Below are 20,862 nucleotides of genomic sequence, written 5' to 3' on the forward strand. Positions count from 1 at the left end.
ATATACACACATGAAAAAAAAAAATTCCCTTCTCACCCTCCACGGGTGGTCTCTCTCTCTTTCATCCTCTGAGCTCGGGTCCTCTACTAGAGGCCTGGGAGCTTGAGGGTTCTGCGCAGTATCTTGGCTGTGTCTGGAACTGCACATTTCTGCACTGAGATGTCTGATGTTGTTCCTGGGATTTGTTTTAGCCACTGCTCCAGTTTGGGGATGACTGCCCCGAGGGCCCCAATGACCACAGGCACCACTATGGTCTTCACCTTCCAGGAACAAGCATGTGCTTGCTATGTGCGTGCTTTCTCAGTGCTCATAACAAGCACGCACGTATTTTGCCACCTGGGTGGTGTGGAGCGGCGAGAAGACACTGGGGGAACCGTATCTGATGGGGAAACGCGGATCGACGTAACATCTGTTATGCGTGAAGTGGAATGTGCAAAATAAAAGCCGGGCTGCTGCCTGAGTTAAAAAAAAAAAAAAAAAGAAGGCCGTTCTGAAAGGAAATACGGGATTTGAAGGAAAATAATTCCCTGCGTGCTTAGCCTTATTAAATATGTAGCACAAAAGGAAATGTGTTCTCTTTAAATCCATGGCCAGACGGCGCTATCTGGCTTGCAGAGGTTGGGGTGCTTCCTGTCTCCCCAGTCCAGTGAGGGAAAACTATATGCTGTGCTGTAAATTTATGGAGAGGAAAATACTTTTTTCATCTAGGGTTCTTCTGCGCAACCTTCACCGTTCGGATAATGTCAGCTCATTTTCCACAGGCATGAGACATCCTCACCTCCCTCACCCAAACCGCTGTGCTTGAAATATTGAAGATGGATAATGGTGCTCCGAGTTCTTTTGAGGAGAGATAGAAGAAAGAACGAACTTATGTGCAAAAGAATAAAAAGGGTCAAATTAAATTTAAAAAAATGCAGCTCTAACACTCCTTTATCATACAATCAGATGTGTTAAAGGCTGGATCAAGTTTATTAGCTCTGAACTTTTTTTTAAAAAGTCAACCAATCTTGACTTTGTTTTAATCAAGTGGTAGCAATTTCTACTCCATCAAGCAGAAATGGCTACTGCTTGATAAAGGTGGCTCACTGATCAGGGCGCCCCTGTGTTAGAGGGTAGCGAGCTCACTAAAAAAAAGGTATTGCTGAGAAGAGCCCTGCACATTATAAGCACAGTTTAAAAAACAAAACAAAAAAAACATTAATAATTGATAAATAATACAAATAAAGTTCTGATACAACACTTTATTCTACCTCAAGTTAAAGGGTTATTTCCCTATTTTTGGACAGTCTCTAAGCTACTCTGTTTGATTCTGTAACATCTACAAAAACTAGATTGGTCTACCTCAACTCGCTCCTTCTTTTAATTTTTTTTTTAAGATTAATGAAACCTGATTTAATAGGGATGTCAATTCTCTATAGAAGTGGGAGGGGCTCAATTTATACTAGAATCACTACCCCCATTAAATTTAAGCAAATTAGAACGAACCAATTAAGACACTTCTACCTCAGTTGGTGATATGTAACAAAGAATACTAAGAGAAAAATCTGACACAATCTGTTAAAAACTAAAAAATAAAATTAAATAGACCTGGACCTTGAAACATGACAATGAAAAACAAGCCAATGAATCATCCAAGAACTGGCTGATAATTAATAGACTGATTTGACATCAATATGTGAATGTTTCCTAATGCGGAACTGAATATTTAAAAATGTAACCACAGATCCAAATCCTGTCTTATGGGCAGATTTTTTTTCTTTTCTAAATTAAGACAAAAGACATTCCTCCTGAACAGTTCATGTACCTTTTTTTAATAGTACAGGCTTGCTTAGACATCACTGTGTAGCACATTTACATAAGGCATGGATAGTTTGGCACACCTCTAACTAGAAATACAGTATAGCAGTCATTCTGTACCTGAATTTGACATTCTTGACAATCTCATGACAAATCTGAGCAGACCTAGCCTTATGCGAGAGTTTCTGAGATTAAAAATGAAGACTGTCCATGAAAAAAAGATAAACCACGTAAAATTATAATTGAGTTCAAGCCTTCAACCAGCATAAAAAAAAAGTAAATAAATAAAAATCAAGCAGAATTCAAACAGCTCAGCTGTGCAGGGAGGGTGTACTGAAACAACGTGAATTCTCAAGATATGCTCGTTGATTATTCAATCGAGTATAACAGCAGATTTCACATTCCCACCAGCCTCAATAAAAGGAGAAGGAAAATACTGACATTATGGAAAACAATAAAATAATGTAAACACCTGAAACAGCCAAACGACAAGGCCAAAAATATCAATACTGTGCAAACAAAACATTACACCTCATGAATATGTAACAAATGTCCCACCTATCAGCGCCTTTTTAAAACTGCAGTGCATAAGAGTTGTGTTCTTACATTGGGAAGACTTTGATAGTAGTTGTATGAGGGGAAGGACATTTCTGAGCAGATATTTATCACCTGCTCATTGCAGATGAATGAATGAATTTCATATTTTTGGAGCATTTAATGATAAAAGTGACTACACCTAATACAACTTTAATAATTTCTAAAAACAAGAACGCTTCTCACAAATGTATTTTTACACGGTTGTGAAATTATACGTGCATTGTCCATCATATATATATATATATATATATATATATATATATAGGCCATAAAGGCCCGATAGGACTCCTTCAGCTTGACAGCATCCCTCACCGAAGGTGTCCACCAACGGGTTCGAGGGTTGCCGCCGCGACCTGTGGGACTCCAGAAGCAGCCGATGGGTACCGGCGGGCAAAGCGGCATGCGGCTCGGGTGGTCACTGAGGCAAAAACTTGGGTGTGGGAGGAGTTTGGAGAGGCCATGGAGAAAGACTTCCGTATGGCTTCGAGGTGATTCTGTAACCATCCGGCGTCTCGGTGGGGGGGGAAGCGGTGTAGCACCAACACTGTTTATAGTGGGGATGGTGTGCTGCTGACCTCAACTCGGGACGTTGTGGGCCGGTGGGCGGAATACTTCGAAGACCTCAATCCCACCAACATGCCTTCTTTTGAGGAAGCTGAACCTGGGGACTCTGGGTTGGGCTCTCCAATCTCTGGGGACCAGGTCACCAAGGTGGTCAAAAAGCTCCTCGGTGGCAACTTTTCGGTAAATCACACAAACAATATGTTTACAGACAGCGCAATGAAGCCTTTAAAGAAAAGAACACCATACCAACAGTCAAGCATGGTGGAGGATCCATAATGCTATGGGGCTGCTTTGCGGCATCTGGTACTGCAGGGCTTGACCGTATCACAGGCATCATGAAATCAGAAGATTATCAAGCAATTCTAGAGCGAAATGTCTTGCCCAGTGTAAGGAGATCCTGGCTCCTCCAGCAAGACAATGACCCAAAGCACACCTCCAAAAGCACACAGGCCTGGTTGGTTGAAAGGGAAAAAAATGGACTGTTTTAAAATGGCCAGCAATGAGTCCTGATCTCAATCCAATTGAAAATCTTTGGGTGGAGCTGAAATCTGCCATTGGAGAAAGGAACTGTAATGTACAAGAGCTTGAGCATATTGCAAAAGTGTGGGAGAAAATGCCACCCGAGAAGTGCAAGAAGCTTATAGATGAATATAAGAAACGTTTGGAGGCTGTCATTGCTGCCAAAGGCTGCGCAACCAAATATTAAAGAGGGGTGTCAATATTAGTGCACATGCTGGTTTTCTGTTTTGTCCTTTGGAATTAAAATATTTATGTTGAAATGGTAATTGTCTTTGTTAAATTACTTTGGACCTCAAATTGAAAGATTCTGCTGATATAAGTTTTGAACATTTCCATTTATTGCTGAAAATATTCACTCAGCTATGCAAATCATGAAGGGGTGCCAATAATGGTGAGCAGGACTGTATATATACACACACATACACTAATATTTTCATAAATGTCGCTTAAGAAATCATCAGGCTTTTTGGATGATTTTGTGGATGATTCTGTCTGGATGTTTGACCACTCTTCTGGTCAGAACTAACAGAGCTCATTCACTCTGATTGGTTTGCTGGCACGGACCCTGATTTTAAGCCTTTGTTTATCGTTTTTCCAATAGGACTGAGGTCGTTCGGAGGCCATTCGGGATGCATAACGCCAGCCAATCAAAACCTTTGCCCCAGAAACTTATTTTTAGAAACTGTTAAAGCTATACAGTCCACCTCCCCCCAAAAAGCAGAGTTTTAAAAAAGAAAAGAGACCAAAGTTAATCATATTTAGCGATATGATGAGTGGATGTGAATTTCTGCCCAGACCTGTAAATATCTCTGGAAAAAAAAAAAACATTAAGAAACCACTTAAAATGATCAGTTTTTCTGATTTTTTCTGTAAAATGAACATTGTTTTCTTAATATCTATTTGCAGAAAATGAGAAATGGTCAAAATAACGTAAAAGACGAAGTGCTTGCAGACCTCAAATAATGCAAATAAAACAAGTTCATATTCATTTAGAATCAACAACACTAATGTTTTACCTCAGGAAGAGTTCAGAAGTCTATATTTGGTGGAATAACCAGAAGCTTCAGTGCTGTGGTCTCTTAATTTTTTCCAGAGCTGTATGTGACACCACTGTGTAGTGATATGCTGGGTTTCCATAAGCCTGTTTTTGGAAACATAAACTTTCCTCTCCAGAAGATCAAGTCAAAGTAGACGCTATCAACAGAACAGCCCCTGATTAGTACTTTCTGACTAATCTGGTGAGAATATCACCTTTAGCTTGTTGACAACAAAGTGCAGTTCAAAGTGCACAGTGAAGATTAAAATACTAAGAGGCGCATTGTGTTCTCTCTCTCTCTCTCTGTATATATATATATATATATATATATATATATATATATATATATAAATAAATAGACTACTTGTTTATGAAGAGAAGGGGGGAAGGTAGCATGCTGTGTGAGGTATGGGACTGTCTCGGTCAGGAGTGTCCAAACAGAGCCTGTGTGTTCAGAGGTCTCTGGACGATGACGGCGTGAGCCAAATCCGCCTCCTCAAGACTCAATTCTTTGTCGCTGAGCTCCCGGAAAGGAAGTGATGTCGTCAGGATGAAAGGTGGGCAGCTCCTCTGGCAGCGGGTGACGAAATCCTGGACGTCAGAGATCCTTAAAGGAGAATCATAACTCAGATTAGAACTGAGGGGTGAATGAGGTTCACAGAGAGATTTTTGTTCATTTTGGGCTGTTTTTATAGTCACTGTGAACTGGTTGTTGGGCTTAAATTATAGAAGTTGCAATTTTGCGATCGCGACTATTTATGTAAATTAAGTCATCAGTTTGCGGCGACTTGCGATTTACACATATCTGACCAATCACTTTAACGTTTTCTGTAGTTTCTTCTTTTCTGACCAATCACGGAAACCCGGCTGAATTTTGACCAATCCAATTAGTCCCCGGATAATTCAACGTCCTGTTTCATGGCGTCTTTTGAAAGCCGATCGTGAAAAGAAGCCAAGATGAAAATATGCATGATGTTAGACAATCACTTTTTTTGCAAAAACATTTTGAGATGTTCTGTAGGATTTGCTTCTATTGTGCATAAAATTCATATTAACTTGAATGACCAACATGAAATTCTTCTTTTGGACTTTGTCAACTCGTCAGGAGACGGTCTTATTTGTGTTAAGGATGCCATTTCAAGAATGTTCTTGAAAATATTATTTGCACTCTAAATATTAATGTTCAAATCTTGTCTTTTTGCGGAAGGTTATGTGCAGCAATTTCAACTTTTTTTCTGTAAGACTATGCTTTAGAAAAAAATAAAGCTTAAAAAAATTGTAACTTTGATCACAACGTTTTGAGAAAAATACTGCAAAATTAGCAATCATAAAAAACACCAATATCCTGGAGAGGACTGAAAGTTGGTCAGATGGATACAGAAACAACAAAAGGATGTACAAATAGATAAAATAATGACTGATGGATAAATGTTTTGATGGACAGACAAAAGGATGGAGAAATGGATAGAAGGTGATATGTGGATGAATGGATGGCTCTACATTTTAGTTAACTAATCAATGACAGACATTTAAATATTCTTATTCCATAATAATCCTGAAAAGATATAAAAAAAAAAAAAAACTGAATGAATTTCTTTAGTTTTCCCCTCACACACCCCGGGTGAAACATCCTGTTAAACATGCCGATTCCTTTATGGAAGCCCAAGACTCCCAGACTAACACTCCACCCCTTGTGTTGACACGTGAGATCTGAGGCAGCATGCTGGTAACATCATCTATTATTAATGATGACCCGGCAGTCCTGTGGCAGCCCAAACACTCACTGCACTCTGAGACTACAGCTTAAGACTGGAGGGGTTCGGTCCTCTCTCATCCTTTAGCCTGTTATATAAATGCTGCATCAGAGTTACGCAATTCCTCACTGGGGATTTTATAGATCCACGCTGCTGCTACAACTCAGATTATGTCTCTGAAACCCCTGTGCGCCATTTCTTCAGCCTTCAAACTTTATCAGACTAGAACAAAGCTTTATGTAATCCCCCCTTACCCTCCCAAAAAAACATAAACCCCTTCACCCCCTCCCCCTGAGCCACAATAACCTAAAATCTTAACCCTCACTCCCCTCTGCCTTTTACTACATATTTACTATGATGTTGAGAGATTATGGGATTTACAGGCAGCGCAGTGGGAACAGCCAGTGTTGAGATATTCTTCATGAAGATCAGTTTTCCTGTGTGTGAAGTGGTGCAATTCGGGGGGACACACACACCTATGCGATAGGTTAAACCTCTGTACCAGTCTCCTGCCGTCGGCCAACCAGATCTGCAGAGAGGTGACGGGAAGGGAGTGGTCTAGTGTTACCATGGGAATAGGAGGAGATTCTCCGTCCTCGTGCACAGACGGTGACCGGGCCACAACTCTGGGTGCAACGCTGGGAATGGACATGGGGAACAAGAAGCAGACGAATTGTCGGTTTGAAGTGTGAAAAGCAGGTGCAAAGACGCTCATGGTCATTTTCTCAAAAGTTGGTAGTGTTCAAACATACCTATAATGTGAAATATTATTTTTTAATGTATGCATGAGTTGAACAACGTGACATTTGTGTACGATATCCTGTAGACGAGATCCTAAATCTTAAAGACTGACAGAGTGCCTTTTAGGACTTGCCTCTGGGTATTTCAATACATGAACCTAGTGGGACACCTAGTGGTCTAAAGTATTATGGCAGAAGTGGTAATAAAACCATGTTGAAACTTGAGACAGTCTATGACTATTTAGCAGAGGCAGTACATTTTAATGATACTGTAACAGTAATCCTCTCTTTATATTCCAAATAATTCAGTGTAGGCTCTAAGATCTATTTCAAATAAAAGAATAAAATGAAACACATCAAAAAGCTTTCACCTGCCAAGTCGGTACCCTCTCCCGCTGAACGGGTGAAAAGCCTTCTTCTTGGGGACGTAGTTTTCTTCAGTCATATCCTCCACACTGATCTCCAGCTCCTCTTCCTCTGCTCTGCTCTCCCACTCCGCTGGAAGCTCCCTGGGACAGGTCAAAGTTCAGCGAAGGAGTATTATCAGATGAATCAATCAATAAGACAAAGGGGAAATGGGATAGATCTGCTGTCTGTATACTCTTGTTTGTATACCGAAGTAGGGACAAACTTTGGCTTAGTGCAGTGTTGTGCACAGCTCAAAGGTAAAGAACAAGTTGGATGCTAATTTTACTGATAAAAAAGACTGGATTAAAAAAAAAGTGTTCAAATGCCTGAAGAACTTGCAAACAAACCGACAGATAAAGGAACCAAGTCAACAGGAAACATTGCTTCATTTCCTGAAAATTCCTTAAGGTGGTGTAAATGGATTAAATGATTATATGCAGTTAGAAACAATGACTACACTACAATTGTAAGCATTCTGAGTAGATTTCGGATCAAAATATGCCAAATGCCTCAATGGAGGCACTCACCCTCTTTTGATGGCATCCAGGAAATCTTGATTTTCTGACACAGAGTAACTGCGGAAGTCTCCGTCGTTTATAGTAAAGCCGTCCTTCCACAGCCTCACCACCATCTCCACCTGGATTTAACATGGCAACATTTGTATTAAGCCCATCAATAGAGAGGTTGACTGCAAACGCAAGGATCAAAGTTCTGTGACTGATTTTTAAATGCAGATTTTGAACTTCAACCTGGTTTTACCATTTTCTAGCCATTACCCTTTAAGAACAACAATATAAGAAGAAGTCAATTATGGAGTGGTCACTTATTAATATTACAAGATGAGACAATATGTCAGTGTGAAACAGAGTTTTGTGATGGGGCAAAGACATTTTAATTGGTCTTAGGACCCTACACTAGGGGTTAGCACGTGGCTAACGTTACTAAAACAGCACACTCAAGATGTATATTTAGGAGAATTTGGATCCATATCTTAACTCTGAGATTTCAAAAAGGCTGCCAACATTTCTAAAGCCAGAGGCTGAAAGATTTATGAACTCCATTTAGCTTTCCTGTCCTCTACTACTTGCTTGCCCTCTTACAGCTTGAACAACCTACAGACCTGTCTCACCACAACAGGACATTTCTAGAGTACTGTCATCAGAGGCGACCTGGTTTCACTAAACTACGGCTTATCCACTGATTCAGCAAAGCACCTTTCAGTTTCTGATGGCCAGCGTCTTGTCAGGCCTGGTCTAGTTCCACGCACCGGTTGATTTCTCTGTGAATCTCTACTGTGCAAACTACACTGGTCAAACTACGGTGGTCTGGTTTGTATATTTAATGTTCTGTCGAAATGTGTAATAACTGCATTCTCATAGCACGCACTTGCCATCTGGCATTTAGTCTTAGTTTATATGACAACAACTCCATCACACAATAAATATGCATTGAGATGGGATGAGTTACCTTTGATGTCCCTGACGCATCGTAGCAGATCTTCTCCACCTCATCAAGGAGGTCTTCTACTGAGAAACTACGACTCATTGGAACCTCCTCTTCATTTTCCTCACTGACTGCCTGTTAACAAAACATGTGAAAGGTAAAGTGTAAAAAAAAAGTTTTTAATCCATCAAAAACATGTCAGCTGATAGTTAAGTTTCCCTCTCCAAATAATGTCTCCTAAACACTTTACTGCTAACTTTTCCACTGCTCTTGTTTCCTGAAACCAAAATAACAAATTACAGTGGCATGCAAAAGCATTTGTATCTCCGGAGGTTTTTCACATTGTCTTGTAGCAGGTACATCATTAGTTCTAAGGTGATTTATGCACAAGGTAATTGGAAAGTGGAATGAAAACAATAAAAAAGTGTAGTTTTTTAGTTTTCTTTACACAGATACTGTTAAATAAAATCCAGGAAAGTACCTCTAAGTCTACAGCTAGTTACAATGGATTAGTATACAAAAGAATATATTCACAACGGAATGGCCCAGCCAAAGTCCAGACCAAGAGCCAGTTGAGAACCTGTGGTACGACTTGAAAACTGACACTCCATCAACATCAGTTTTCAATGCTGAAAACTGATTTGGTGAAGAAAAACCAAATCAGTTTCCTTTAACTACTTGGTGAAGAAGAATAGACTTATAATTCTGGTCTCCTAATATGCAAATTTGGTAGACACGCACAAAAACAAACTTGCATTTGTGATTACAGCGAACAGAAGAATGCAAAAAACAACTGTCTCATTTTGATCCCACTTTACACTTAGTACTTTTATTTGGTCTACCACCTAACATTGTAGTAAAATACATAATAGTTTGTGATTGTAAAGCGTTCAATTGCGAAAAAGCTCAAGACGTTTGAATCGCATCTGAGAGACATTGCAGAGTTGTAAATATAAGGTAGAGCGCAAACAGTAATACCAACAAATCCAAGATTAACGCTTCCCGGTTTATTTATTCTGACTTACCATTGCTCAGCTTTCTCAGCCACAGTGTCAGTCTCTTTCATGCCGTTATGTGTTTTCCATCTAAGAAAAACAACAACGCTATTATAGCAGAGCCTGTCGAAGCTTTAAATAGCATGCTTCAAATTTATTGTAGTGACATATTTAAAATTTAAAAACATTTCTTAAAACTCATTCCTTCGTTAAGAGTATGCTAAGAATAGTAGTGGAAAGTGCCCAATCTAACAAGCCGTTCTTGACAAACAGCCACACACCCAAGCGGCCTGTACCGATGAGATTATTTATGCAAGTGGGTATAAAAGGCTGGGGACGCTAAGAGCAACACACAAGCTGAACACATAAACGTGGCTTTTACACACACAAAGACACGCTAAAACTATTAGCTGCATGCTCATATTAAGCGTAAAGTCAAATAGCGACTTACCAGCTTTTGTTTTTTAACCCGGGGTTGCACATCTGCAGCTTCAAGTTTCTGGCAGCGGATCCTCTGCAGAGCAAGAAATAACTGCCGTAAAGTGCTACTGTCGTAATCCTACAGCACTGCTCAGCTATATTTAGGTTAAACCAATCACATCTGGTATATGATATATATTAGTTAATAAATAAATACTTTTTGTTTGTTGGAGTTTTTTTTGGAGGGGGTCATAAATGTAAACAATAATATCTTAGCTGTCTCAATCAAGTTTCATTACAAACTAACAGTCATTTTATTTCAGTCATTTAAATACAGAAACAAAAAAAATCTCTTGTATATTTCTAATTCTCATGAGTTCTTTTTACTATTTCTTTTTACTATTTCTGATGATTATGGGTCACAGCTGATGAAAACACAAACTTCATCATAGAAAATTTTAATGTTAAATTAAACTTTCTTTTTTTAAAACTAGAAATATCAGTCTACTATAAAGTATGAACATGTACTGCATAGGGTTTGTGCTTGATACTTAGTTGGGGGACCTATGGGGTGAATACTTGCATAAATGCTGCTTGATCGCTGAGGTCTAGCCCAATTTGCTTTCATAGCAGTTTGTTTGCACTATTAGCTCTTGTGTCTCTCATCTTTCTCTTTTCTTTGTTGGGTTTCGGTCATGCAATTTTCCTGCTCAATCAAGCACAACCACACTATGGTCATTAAAGCAGTTATTGCAACTTTGACAGGGTGGGTAGGTGGTAACTCCTTCTGGAAAATTCAATCACCATCTCTCCATAAAGGTGGATATGGTAGACCAAAAACAAGACAAAAAAGATAAAATGGCTTCCCCAAACCAGTAGACACTTCACACTGGACCTCCTGCAGCTTGGATTCTGCCTCCCCACTCTTCTGCAGATGTAGCTCTGACTTCAGCTACAATCCATGACTTGTAAATCTCCCTCACACTCTGAAATGACAATTGGTTCATACTTCTCTAAAAGATGTTATCCATGCCCCTTGTATGTCTTTTTGCAACACTTTTTGATTTCACTTTTTCCTTCCACCTAACTTTCCAATATGATTGCTCACAGCACTCTGAACGGACAACTTATTCATCAATTCAGCAGTCTTAACTTTGTGTAATTATATTACATACATTTTGTTGCTTTTTATTTACATTTTCGGAGAAACAATTTGTGATTTTCATTAGCCATATGGTACACCTACTTGAAAAATAAGTAGAAAAAATAAGTAGACATATTTCACAATTCGTGTAATAATTCCATATAAGATGTGAGTTCCCCCTTTTAAACTCAAGTACTAAAATAAGAAGTTTTAGATTATATATTTATTTATTGAGATGCAGGAGGAAAGCTTGAGTGTCACTCCAAAACTGTGAGATTTGAGTCTGTTTATTGCACCACTTTTTTCAGCAAGTGTCAACCAAAAGCGTGTTTTTTATGTTAAAATATTTATTGTCTTTTTTGGGGGGATAGTAGCCATGTCAGAAAAAAATAATATTAATAAAGGCACCTGCCAGAAGGACTCACAGCCGCTTGGGAGGGAGTAGATAGACCAGGAGATAGACAGGGAGAAATGGCGCCTCGATGCTGCGCTCACTGAAGCAGTGTTTGGAGCCGGTTGGAGAGATTCGGTGAAGACAGTTCAAAGGAGAGAAACATGGAGAAGACGAGGAAGAGCCCCCGGACACGGAGCGGCGCCTTCATCTCCTCCAGGACGCGATCGTCATCGAGAAAAGAGAGAAACTCAGAGGAACATGTAAGCCGGTCTCTGTTCTTTTACCGGGCGAGCTAGCTGGCTCTGCTAGTTGGCTAAGTAGCTGTAGCCCTGGCCTCAAGCTGATCCCATGGATGTCTTATTTACAACAAGATACGAGCAGCAGTTGCACTGACACCCACACAGTGACACAGACAAGAAATAAAACTAGTAAATGCAACCAGTCGTGTGCGTGTCATTAGCCTCAAACTTATTATGAAGCTGTTAAAATACAAGCTAGCGACATTAACTCCTGGCTAGCTCTAAGTTGAGTTCCCTTTGTGTTTGGCAATTTTGCCCGGCTGACTTGTTTCACCGTTGTCATCAAAACTCAGTTCTTCAAATGGAGCAATTAAGCTAAAAAACATTGCTTCAACTTCGACCCTATTATGTGGAACGAGCAGGATAGATGTTTAGTTGACTGGTGAAGGATAAAGCCTTATTTAAGCTAGCGTTGGTTGGGAAATGGCTAGCCTTAGTTAGCTTACAGTGGGGGGAAGGGATCAGGTCCACAACAGTTGGCTGGCTCAGGTCCCGTATTTAGCATGTCTGAACTTGGTGAACCATTTTTTTTTTTTTTTAATTTTTATTATTGTAAATATCCTCAAGGGCCGTGGAACAGGCTGTTCCTGAAGTACACGTTTCAAACCCAAAAACAGTCAACTTTGTGCCCAGTAATGCAGTGCTTCTCTGGCAAACTTTAAGTTGAGATCTTAAGTTTGCGTCAATCTTTCAGCCTTTTGTCTCAGAGTGTAAACATTGAACACCGCAAGCCTAAAGATCCTTCATCTATGTTCTTTTTTTTTTTTTTTACAGCATTAGAAAACATAAATGAGGAGGAGAAAAGATATAGTTCCCTTAACGGATCGACCTTTTCAATGTATTATGACTTTCTTTGTGAATGTTGTTGACTACTGCTTGACGTCTGCACAGCGTTTTTGATTGCAGAAGTTTCAGTGTGATCTACACATATATAAAAAAGTTTGAAAATACCCTTCTTTGACAGTATTAGTTTTAAACAAAACCTTTTTGGGGATTTCAATGCGTTTGTCATATTGTATGAACTTCTCTGAAGAGCTCTTTGTTTGGTCACTGTGTTTTATGAAATGAATAACATGCTATGCTCAAATATCGTCCTCCGATATGCTGCTTAGTGTAGATACCTCTGCCAAATCTGTGATCTGTCCTTCAGAGCCCACCATCCTCCATGTTTTCAGATTGCTCCCTGCTCCAGCCGCCTTGATTAAAATGAATAGGCCATTAACAGACTTCTGCATAACCTGATGGCATGCTGGGGAGGTAATGTAGTCTTTTGAATTAGCACTGTTGGAGCATTGAGGCATGAATCTCATTAATTTTAGACTTTCTTAATGACTTAATTGATCGTTGCTTTTTTTCTTTTCTTTCCCCTTTGTGGAGCGTTGACACTAAACATCCACTTCAGTAATTTGAAGAAATAATTCACCGTTTAAATTTATTGCAGATTTTCTCTAATCCACATGGGGTCAAAATGATATGCAGCAGTTCGAATATGCGAATCCACCCCGATTTAATATGCCTTTAAATGTTTCTGCTCAAGATGCTTCCTGTAGCTATCAGCAAGGCCATGGATAATTCTTGCTTAGTATTTGACCACTCTGCAGCTACCAAACATGGTATTGGCAGTATTGTGATGAGGGCTTGTTTCCATCCCAGTTGTACCGGTGAAGTAGGTGGAGGAATGAATCTTTCAAGCTTTACGTTTCGACACAATGTAGTTCAGGCCTAAATACTGGTGATTATTTGTAGACTATATAAAAAAATGTCAGGTCTATTCCAGTGAAACAACCCATTTAAATAAACGCCACCAAATCTGCCAAGGAGTGTGGGCAAACATCCATCCAGAAATACACCAGAAATTTGATGGTGGCCATTAAAAAGTGTGTGATTTCTCTGCAACCTTCTGGGGGATATTAAACAAAATGTCATTTGGTGGAGGATATTTTAGCCTATGTGGATTAAAAAAAGAATTACGATAAATTCAAACATCTCTCCCAGTTTCTTTTTTTTTTTAGGTCAATAAAGTTGCTAGTTGTACACCTTGTTTAAAAAAAAAAAAGACTATTTGGGAAGTAATTGCCCCAAAAAGAAAATAGGACATACATTTCTTCCTCTGATTACACAGTTTCCCATAACAGCAGTGAGCTATGCTTCCACTGTCAGTAGTGAAGTTGAACTTGGAAAGATCGTTGTCAGTCATTTGATCAAATACAGTAATTTAGTTTACAGTGAAAAGAATATTACATAAGTTGGCAAATAATCAAATGTTAGTAAATGGAATGACTCAATTCATGCTGAGAACAATTAAAAAAATGTTGGGTTTTAAATTTGATCAGTGTGAGACATCTGTGTTACAAACTATCTTTGTCATGTTGTTTTTGGAAAAACATGACTGAGCGCTCTAGCCAAAAAAACTTCAGCATATTTTTCTGTGGTAAACTTGTCAGTGTTGGGTAAAAGTCAACATGCAGCTACATCCTGTAGTTGACAGCGACTCTGTTCCAGACAATGGAATCAGAAAATACCTTCTCTGGAGGTTGCTCAGCATCACCAACATCTACTCGCAACTGCAGACAAGGTCCCAATTGTCGACTGATGACAAGCAAGCCACAATGAAGTTTATCAAAACCAAGAGAACAGCTGTCTTGCACATCTACACTTTCGCTCCCCAACTGACAGCAAGCCCTAAGATGCCTCTACTCTCTCCAAGAAACCAAAAATGAAAGATCTTTATGTCCAATTTATCCAAAAGATGTTAAATAACGATCAAGCAGAGCTTGCTCCACCCCTATCTGTAAATAAAGGACATTGGCGTCTTTGCACGATCTGCGTATATCACACAGAAGCCAGAGGAAATGCAGGTCGTTTTTCATTCAAATGGAAAATGTGTTGAAACATTCCTTAACCAAAAGCTTATTAGTGGACCTGATTTGAACAACTTTCTGTCAGGAGTGCTGAGTGCTTTTGTAAACAGCCCATACCCCAGATGGCTAATGTGCAGCAAATATTTCACCGCTTTATTGTGCGTAAAGACCACATAGATTTTTTTTTTGTTTTTTTTGTTCGTGTGTTATTTGTAGTGTGAGGACACTGACATTTCTAAAACCATAGCCAAGTTTAGAATGGAAGTCCTCATGTTTGGAAATAATCATTTGCTGTATGAGAAGAGCATCATAACAAGGTAAACAAGAACACAAGATGGTTCATTAATTCCGGTGTAGCAACCGATGTTGAATGTTGGTGACATCGTTTGCTACACCGGAATTAACTGACCTGCTTGCAAGAACACAAAACAAGTTGGTATCCTGCAACTTTACAAAGTAGCATCGAACTTTTGACACTAAGCATCCTTCAAAGGACTTAAAAAGACACTCTTTGTTTAGAGAAGCATAAAACTCTGTTGGAACCTACTATCTGATAACTTCACTTGTGTATGAAGCGAAACCAAACCATTCACACATAGGGCAATGTTGTTAACAGTCAATAGTCTGTATGGCTCTTTAGGCTTTGTTGCTCCCATAATAAGTCGGGGTTAAACATTGCTAAGAGAACTGTTTTCTGGTGAAAGAGACCGAGAAGTGCCCTTATTCTCTGAAAGACAGAGGTGAAAGGTACATCTGTTTCTGGGTGTCATGGAAAGACACTTTGCGAAATCTTGAAAACCCTCAAATACCAACATGCCACCAACCGGACTAACAGGATGGGAGCGTTTCAGTGAGACACCAAACAACCAGAAACTCACAAGCCAAAGTAATCGTCATTAAAGCTACCCAACAAGATGCCTACAATGAGAGACGCTGAAAAATCTTACAGAAGAAACGGATGAACACGTAACGCACTCAAAAAGCTGAATCCCTTGGCCGAACTCGTACAACGAGAGGCAAGCTCAGACGGCGAGAAACGCCCTCTTACCGCTACACTACTTTTCGTCACTTCAACGAACAAGTGGCTTATCAAGGGAGACGCATAAGTGAAGGAGCTGTCCGTAGTGCTGGATGTCGGACAGTCCTGTACTGCTCACACAAGCAATGTTACCAACATGGAGACTGCTCCATTTGAGAAGTTTTCACCAGGACAATTGATTGGGGGGGGGAAATAAAGAAGAACAACAAAAAAAACAGAAGAATGTTCAACACTTTGCTGATACTTTTTGGAAAAGGTGAAAAGAATATTTGTCCACTGTACAAAGTCATGCAAAGTGGACTGAAACCAGATCTGACGCCAGGGGAGGAGACGTAGTCCTGGTCAAGGACACCAGTCTCAGCAGGAAATGTTACATTAGTAGCCCATGAGGCTACTAATGTATCATTTCCCAGCAGAGATAAGAAAGCATGAACTGTATAAGATGTGACTGATAAATTGTTACTTGGACCAGTTTCAGAGATTATTATTTTGCTTGCAGAGACGGAGTCAAACTTCCTTCATGTTAAATGACCTGATATGTTTGAGTAGGTTGTGTTGGTTTTTGTAATGCTGTAAAGTGATTATAATAAGCAGGGAGTGTGACATATATCTACTTTTAGTGGAAATAAGTTACATCAACAAGTTGACAAATGAGTACACAGTTGGCAAATTGTATGACTGAATTCATGCTGAGAATAGTTTAAATATTTTGGGTTTGAAATTTGATTAGTGTGCGACACGTGTGTTGTTTTTGCTTGAACATGACCGAGTGAGCGCTCTAGGCAGCAAACTGTCTTTGACCCATATTTCTCTGGTTACCTTGTCAACCAGAATTTAGGCAGTTTGGAGAAATTAACCAGCACACAAACACTCTCAATGGACTTGTTGCGATTTTTACCTTTGAAAACTTTTGGCTTTGTAAGTATCAGATGACACTTAGACATCTTAATGTTTTTTTATTTTTTTTTGTGGTTTATAAAATGTAAAGAATTAAGACAGGTCCATTGGTTAGTAATGTATTTATCTTTCTGTTACATTTCAGTTACAAAACCATTTTGAATGTAGCAAGTGTTTTACCTTTTGTATTTTTCCCCCGCTGTTGTGTTTCAGCTACAATAAATCAATTTGCAAAGGATCTTCAGTTGTTCGATGGCTGTCTAGCTACACACACTTGTCACTTGTTGTGAGGACAACACAATTGGCATTCTTCCTTTTCTAAGCCCTTTTGCCTGAAGTTGTTCCTCCAAGTCTTGTGCTCTCTCCTTCGCTTCCTGCTCAACTTTTTGTTTTTCTCTGTGTTTGCACAACAGAAGGAGCCCAGCAGTGATGCGAGCAGTCCCAACAGCCCACGGTTGGCACCCCCTGCCAAACGAACGCGCCGGCAGACAGCCTCCGAGCCAAGCTCCAGTGACACTTCGCCGTCCCCTCAGGCAAAGGGCCAGCGGGTCAGCTGGGGCTTGCCAACCTACCGCACCCGGTCAGTGGCTCGGATTTGTTTATTGCAAATTAATTTTCAGCTTAACGTCCAACCGCCTTTTTGTAAAAATCCTAAAAGCGAGAACACAAGTGATTATTCTTATTACTCCCCGTCCTCCCTCCCAATCTTCAACAGATCTCATATTTTTTTTGTATGTTTTCTTTTTCCAGGCTGTCTTCTCGCATAATGCAAAATGGACACGGTAATTCAGTTTTTTTCTTTCTTTGGCTTCATGCGTTGGAAAAAAAAAAAAAAAAAAAATCAAATAAATAACGAAAACAAACAAATCTTTTGAATCTTTCGACGCTGCAGCGCAAAGGAATCACAGGAGCGATGAGAGCGGAGGGGCTGATCACTCCCGAATGAACGGCCACGTGGAGCTGAAGAGGAGCTGCCGGGTGAGGAAGAGCCAGTTCCAGCACCTCAATCAGAGCCTGCTGTTCGACCAGCTGGTCAACAGGTAGCTGGAAGTTGTACTTTTGCCTTTTGCAAATCTTTGCGTCAGACAACGGAGAAGCTGGAAATGATAACAATGCAAACACATTGTGTGTCGTGTGAAGAATGAGAAACTTAGAACATGAAATAAAACTTTTGAGTTTAGGGCTGGGATATTTGGCTGGGATGTTTGCCATCCACCGTTTGTTTCCGTCTGTCTGTGTGAAGCACCGCCGAGGCCGTTCTGCAGGAAATGGACAACATCACCAGCATCAGGCAGAACCGTGAGCTGGAGCGACTTCGCATGTGGAACGGAGAAACGGAGGAGGTGAGCTGTGCACACAGCAAAAAAAAAAAAAGAAAGAAAGATGAAAAAGCACAAACTGAGACTGTAACGTGAACACAAGTGGCTGCATTTATTGATTTTATTTTTATTTATTTTTTTTGCTTCTTTCAGGAAAATATGGACATGTATTCTCGGGTGAAGCGCCGAAAATCGATGCGTAGGAGCACTTTCAACATGCCTGCGCACCACAAAGTCATGAGCAAGGATGAGGAAGAAGAGGAGGAGGAAGAAGGGACAGAAGGTACATCTAAAGCNACTTCCTGCCTGGTTCCTTCAGTCAGAGCTGTTGAGTGGAACCAGCTGGGCAGAGGAACCCACACTCAATTCAGAACATATCATATTGACCAGTCAAACTTTATTTTCAGATATCTCCAGTTAGAGCTTGAATTACACAGCTTTTCTATTTACGATGTCTTAAATTATCATTCTGACTATTCAGAGTGACGTTACTCATATCTTGAACATGGGTTTTGCATAATCAAAACGTCCCTGACTTTCACAGCATTTTGAAAGCTTAATAAAACAATGAAAAGTAGAAAAAAGGGAAACATGTTTGAAAACGCACTGCTTTCATCTTGAAAATTGGTTGACAGCACTATTAAGATTTTCAAAGCGGTTTGCTGGAAATGAATAAACAGGAAATTCTTTGCAGATTTCTGAAGCAGTCTCAAAATCCAAGATGTTTTGCGTTCTCTGCATATCCAACATTGCCAAGTTCTTTCAACGTTGTGGCTTTTACTGACAATTTTGTGCAGGAAACATAAAATTCTGCAGGCTGTTTGGAGAGCACAAAGGGGCTTCCACGCAATTCTTAGTTCAGATAGCTAATAATGTAATTTTGACTATTCATAAGTTTGACATATATTAAATTATAATAATGGATATGTGTCCCATCAAATGACGGATCCGGTGACATCATTTGAGATATCTTGAGAGGAATTTTGACTCATCAAAATGTAATTGAAGATATGGTGATTTATTTTTCTTACTAGTCAGAATATAAATGCAGATATCTTCAGTTACCATTCTGGATAGTCAAAATGTAGTTTTGTCTAGTAAAAATGCATTTTTAGATATCTAGAATTTAATTACGGATAGTCAGGCGAAACCAAATTTATGATAAAACGGCCTGCCATACAGCAGAACCAGGAAGTTGAAACTTTGCAGTAAAATCAGCACGTTTGATTTCCATAGACATAATAAAAGAGTAGACCCACATTGGCTGCTCGGATCCAGAAATTACGGCGGCCATCTTGGAGCGGTTGTCCATCCTACCTACAGCAGAAGATGCCTCAGCACTGCAGGATATTTTGTTAAAATCGACCGACTGCTGTTGTCAGGGCTCGGGGGATAACTTTTCACAAGTGAGAATATTGTTTATATTGTGTGAATAGAATATTAATGTACTGTATCCATGTCCAACAGCGAAATGTCAGCTAATATTAGCTATAGTGCTTCGTGTAACACAATATGAAGACTAATATGAAGATTTTGTAAATCTTAGAAAGTTAAAATTATATTGTAATATTTATTTCTAAGATAGTGCTCTGGTGTCAGATAATCTAAATCAGGGGTGTCCAAACTACGGCCCGCGGGCCAACTGCGGCCCGCGGTCCAGTTTTTATTGGCCCGCAGCAAATTCTGATAATATAGCTGAATCTGGCCCGCACAAGAAGCTTGAGCTCAGCTCTGCTGCACTTCTCAGTTTCAACACTAGATGGAGCCAGCCACATATGGCCCGCACAAGAAGCTTGAGGTCAACTCTGTTGCACTTCTCAGTTTCAACACTAGATGGAGCCAGCCACAGAAATGAGTCACCAGAAATGACTCATGTCATTTCTGGTGATATGAGTCACCAGAAATGGCAGCACCGATGAAACGCAAAATAGCAAGTGAGTGTAGGAGATTTCAAACACGGTGGGAAAATGAGTATTTTTTCAAGGAAATCAACGGAAAGTGTGTCTGTTTGATTTGCAATGAAGATGTTGCTGTGATGAAAGAGTATAATGTCCGTCGGCATTATGAGACCAAACATCAGAGCTACACATCGTACACTGGTGTCGAACGAACACAGAAAGTCAAGCAAATGGCAGCTAGCCTGCAAGCTCAACAGCAGTTTTTTTTCCGTGCTAACAAAATACAAGAAAACGCCACAACAGCAAGTTATGAAGTCGCTAAACTTATTGCCCAGCACGGCAAACCGTTTTCAGACGGTGATTTCATAAAGCAGTGCCTCATCAAAGTAACAGAAATAATGTGTCCAGAAAAAGTGCCTGATTTCAACAATGTGAGCTTATCCAGAAATACAGTGGTGCGGAGAATCGAGGACTTGTCAGCTAACTTGAAACTTCAGCTGAGAGACAAAGCTTGTGCTTTTGATTTTTACTCAATAGCATGCGATGAGAGCACAGATGCCACAGACACCGCGCAACTGTTAATTTTTTTGCGGGGAGTAGATGATAATTTTTGCTGCTTGATATGATGAGCCTAAAAGGCACAACGACGGGAAAAGATATTTTTGAAGCTGTGTCAGAGGCAGTTGAACAGATGGGGCTTAAATGGGACAAGGAGTAAGAACGGATGGAGCTCCAGCC

At 39.9% G+C, this 20,862-nt stretch overlaps 2 protein-coding genes across 2 annotated transcripts; one reads left to right on the forward strand and one right to left on the reverse strand.

Moving 5' to 3' along the window:
* Positions 1 to 3,053: 3,053 nt before the first annotated feature.
* ubxn2a (UBX domain protein 2A) lies at positions 3,054 to 10,414 on the reverse strand. The gene is made up of 7 exons (XM_015023585.1): positions 10,305 to 10,414; positions 9,884 to 9,943; positions 8,883 to 8,993; positions 7,943 to 8,052; positions 7,379 to 7,516; positions 6,744 to 6,905; positions 3,054 to 5,120 (listed from the first exon to the last, which is right to left on the reverse strand). The coding sequence occupies exons 2-7, from the start codon at positions 9,884 to 9,886 to the stop codon at positions 4,937 to 4,939; spliced, it is 708 nt and encodes a 235-aa protein (XP_014879071.1). The 5' UTR covers positions 9,887 to 9,943; positions 10,305 to 10,414; the 3' UTR covers positions 3,054 to 4,936.
* A 1,427-nt stretch (positions 10,415 to 11,841) lies between these two features.
* Positions 11,842 to 18,544, forward strand: LOC106940762 (ATPase family AAA domain containing 2B; the record flags this gene model as incomplete). Its single annotated transcript, XM_015023583.1, has 6 exons — positions 11,842 to 12,071; positions 17,321 to 17,487; positions 17,658 to 17,689; positions 17,800 to 17,947; positions 18,151 to 18,250; positions 18,380 to 18,544. Coding segments are annotated over exons 1-6 (711 nt in total), but the record flags the coding sequence as incomplete, so codon positions are not given.
* Between the last annotated feature and the right edge of the window lie 2,318 nt (positions 18,545 to 20,862).

Source organism: Poecilia latipinna, unplaced genomic scaffold (assembly GCF_001443285.1).
Source record: "Poecilia latipinna isolate Pla-1442-1.1 unplaced genomic scaffold, P_latipinna-1.0 Scaffold3350, whole genome shotgun sequence".
In the NCBI taxonomy this organism is placed as follows: Eukaryota; Metazoa; Chordata; class Actinopteri; order Cyprinodontiformes; family Poeciliidae; genus Poecilia; species Poecilia latipinna.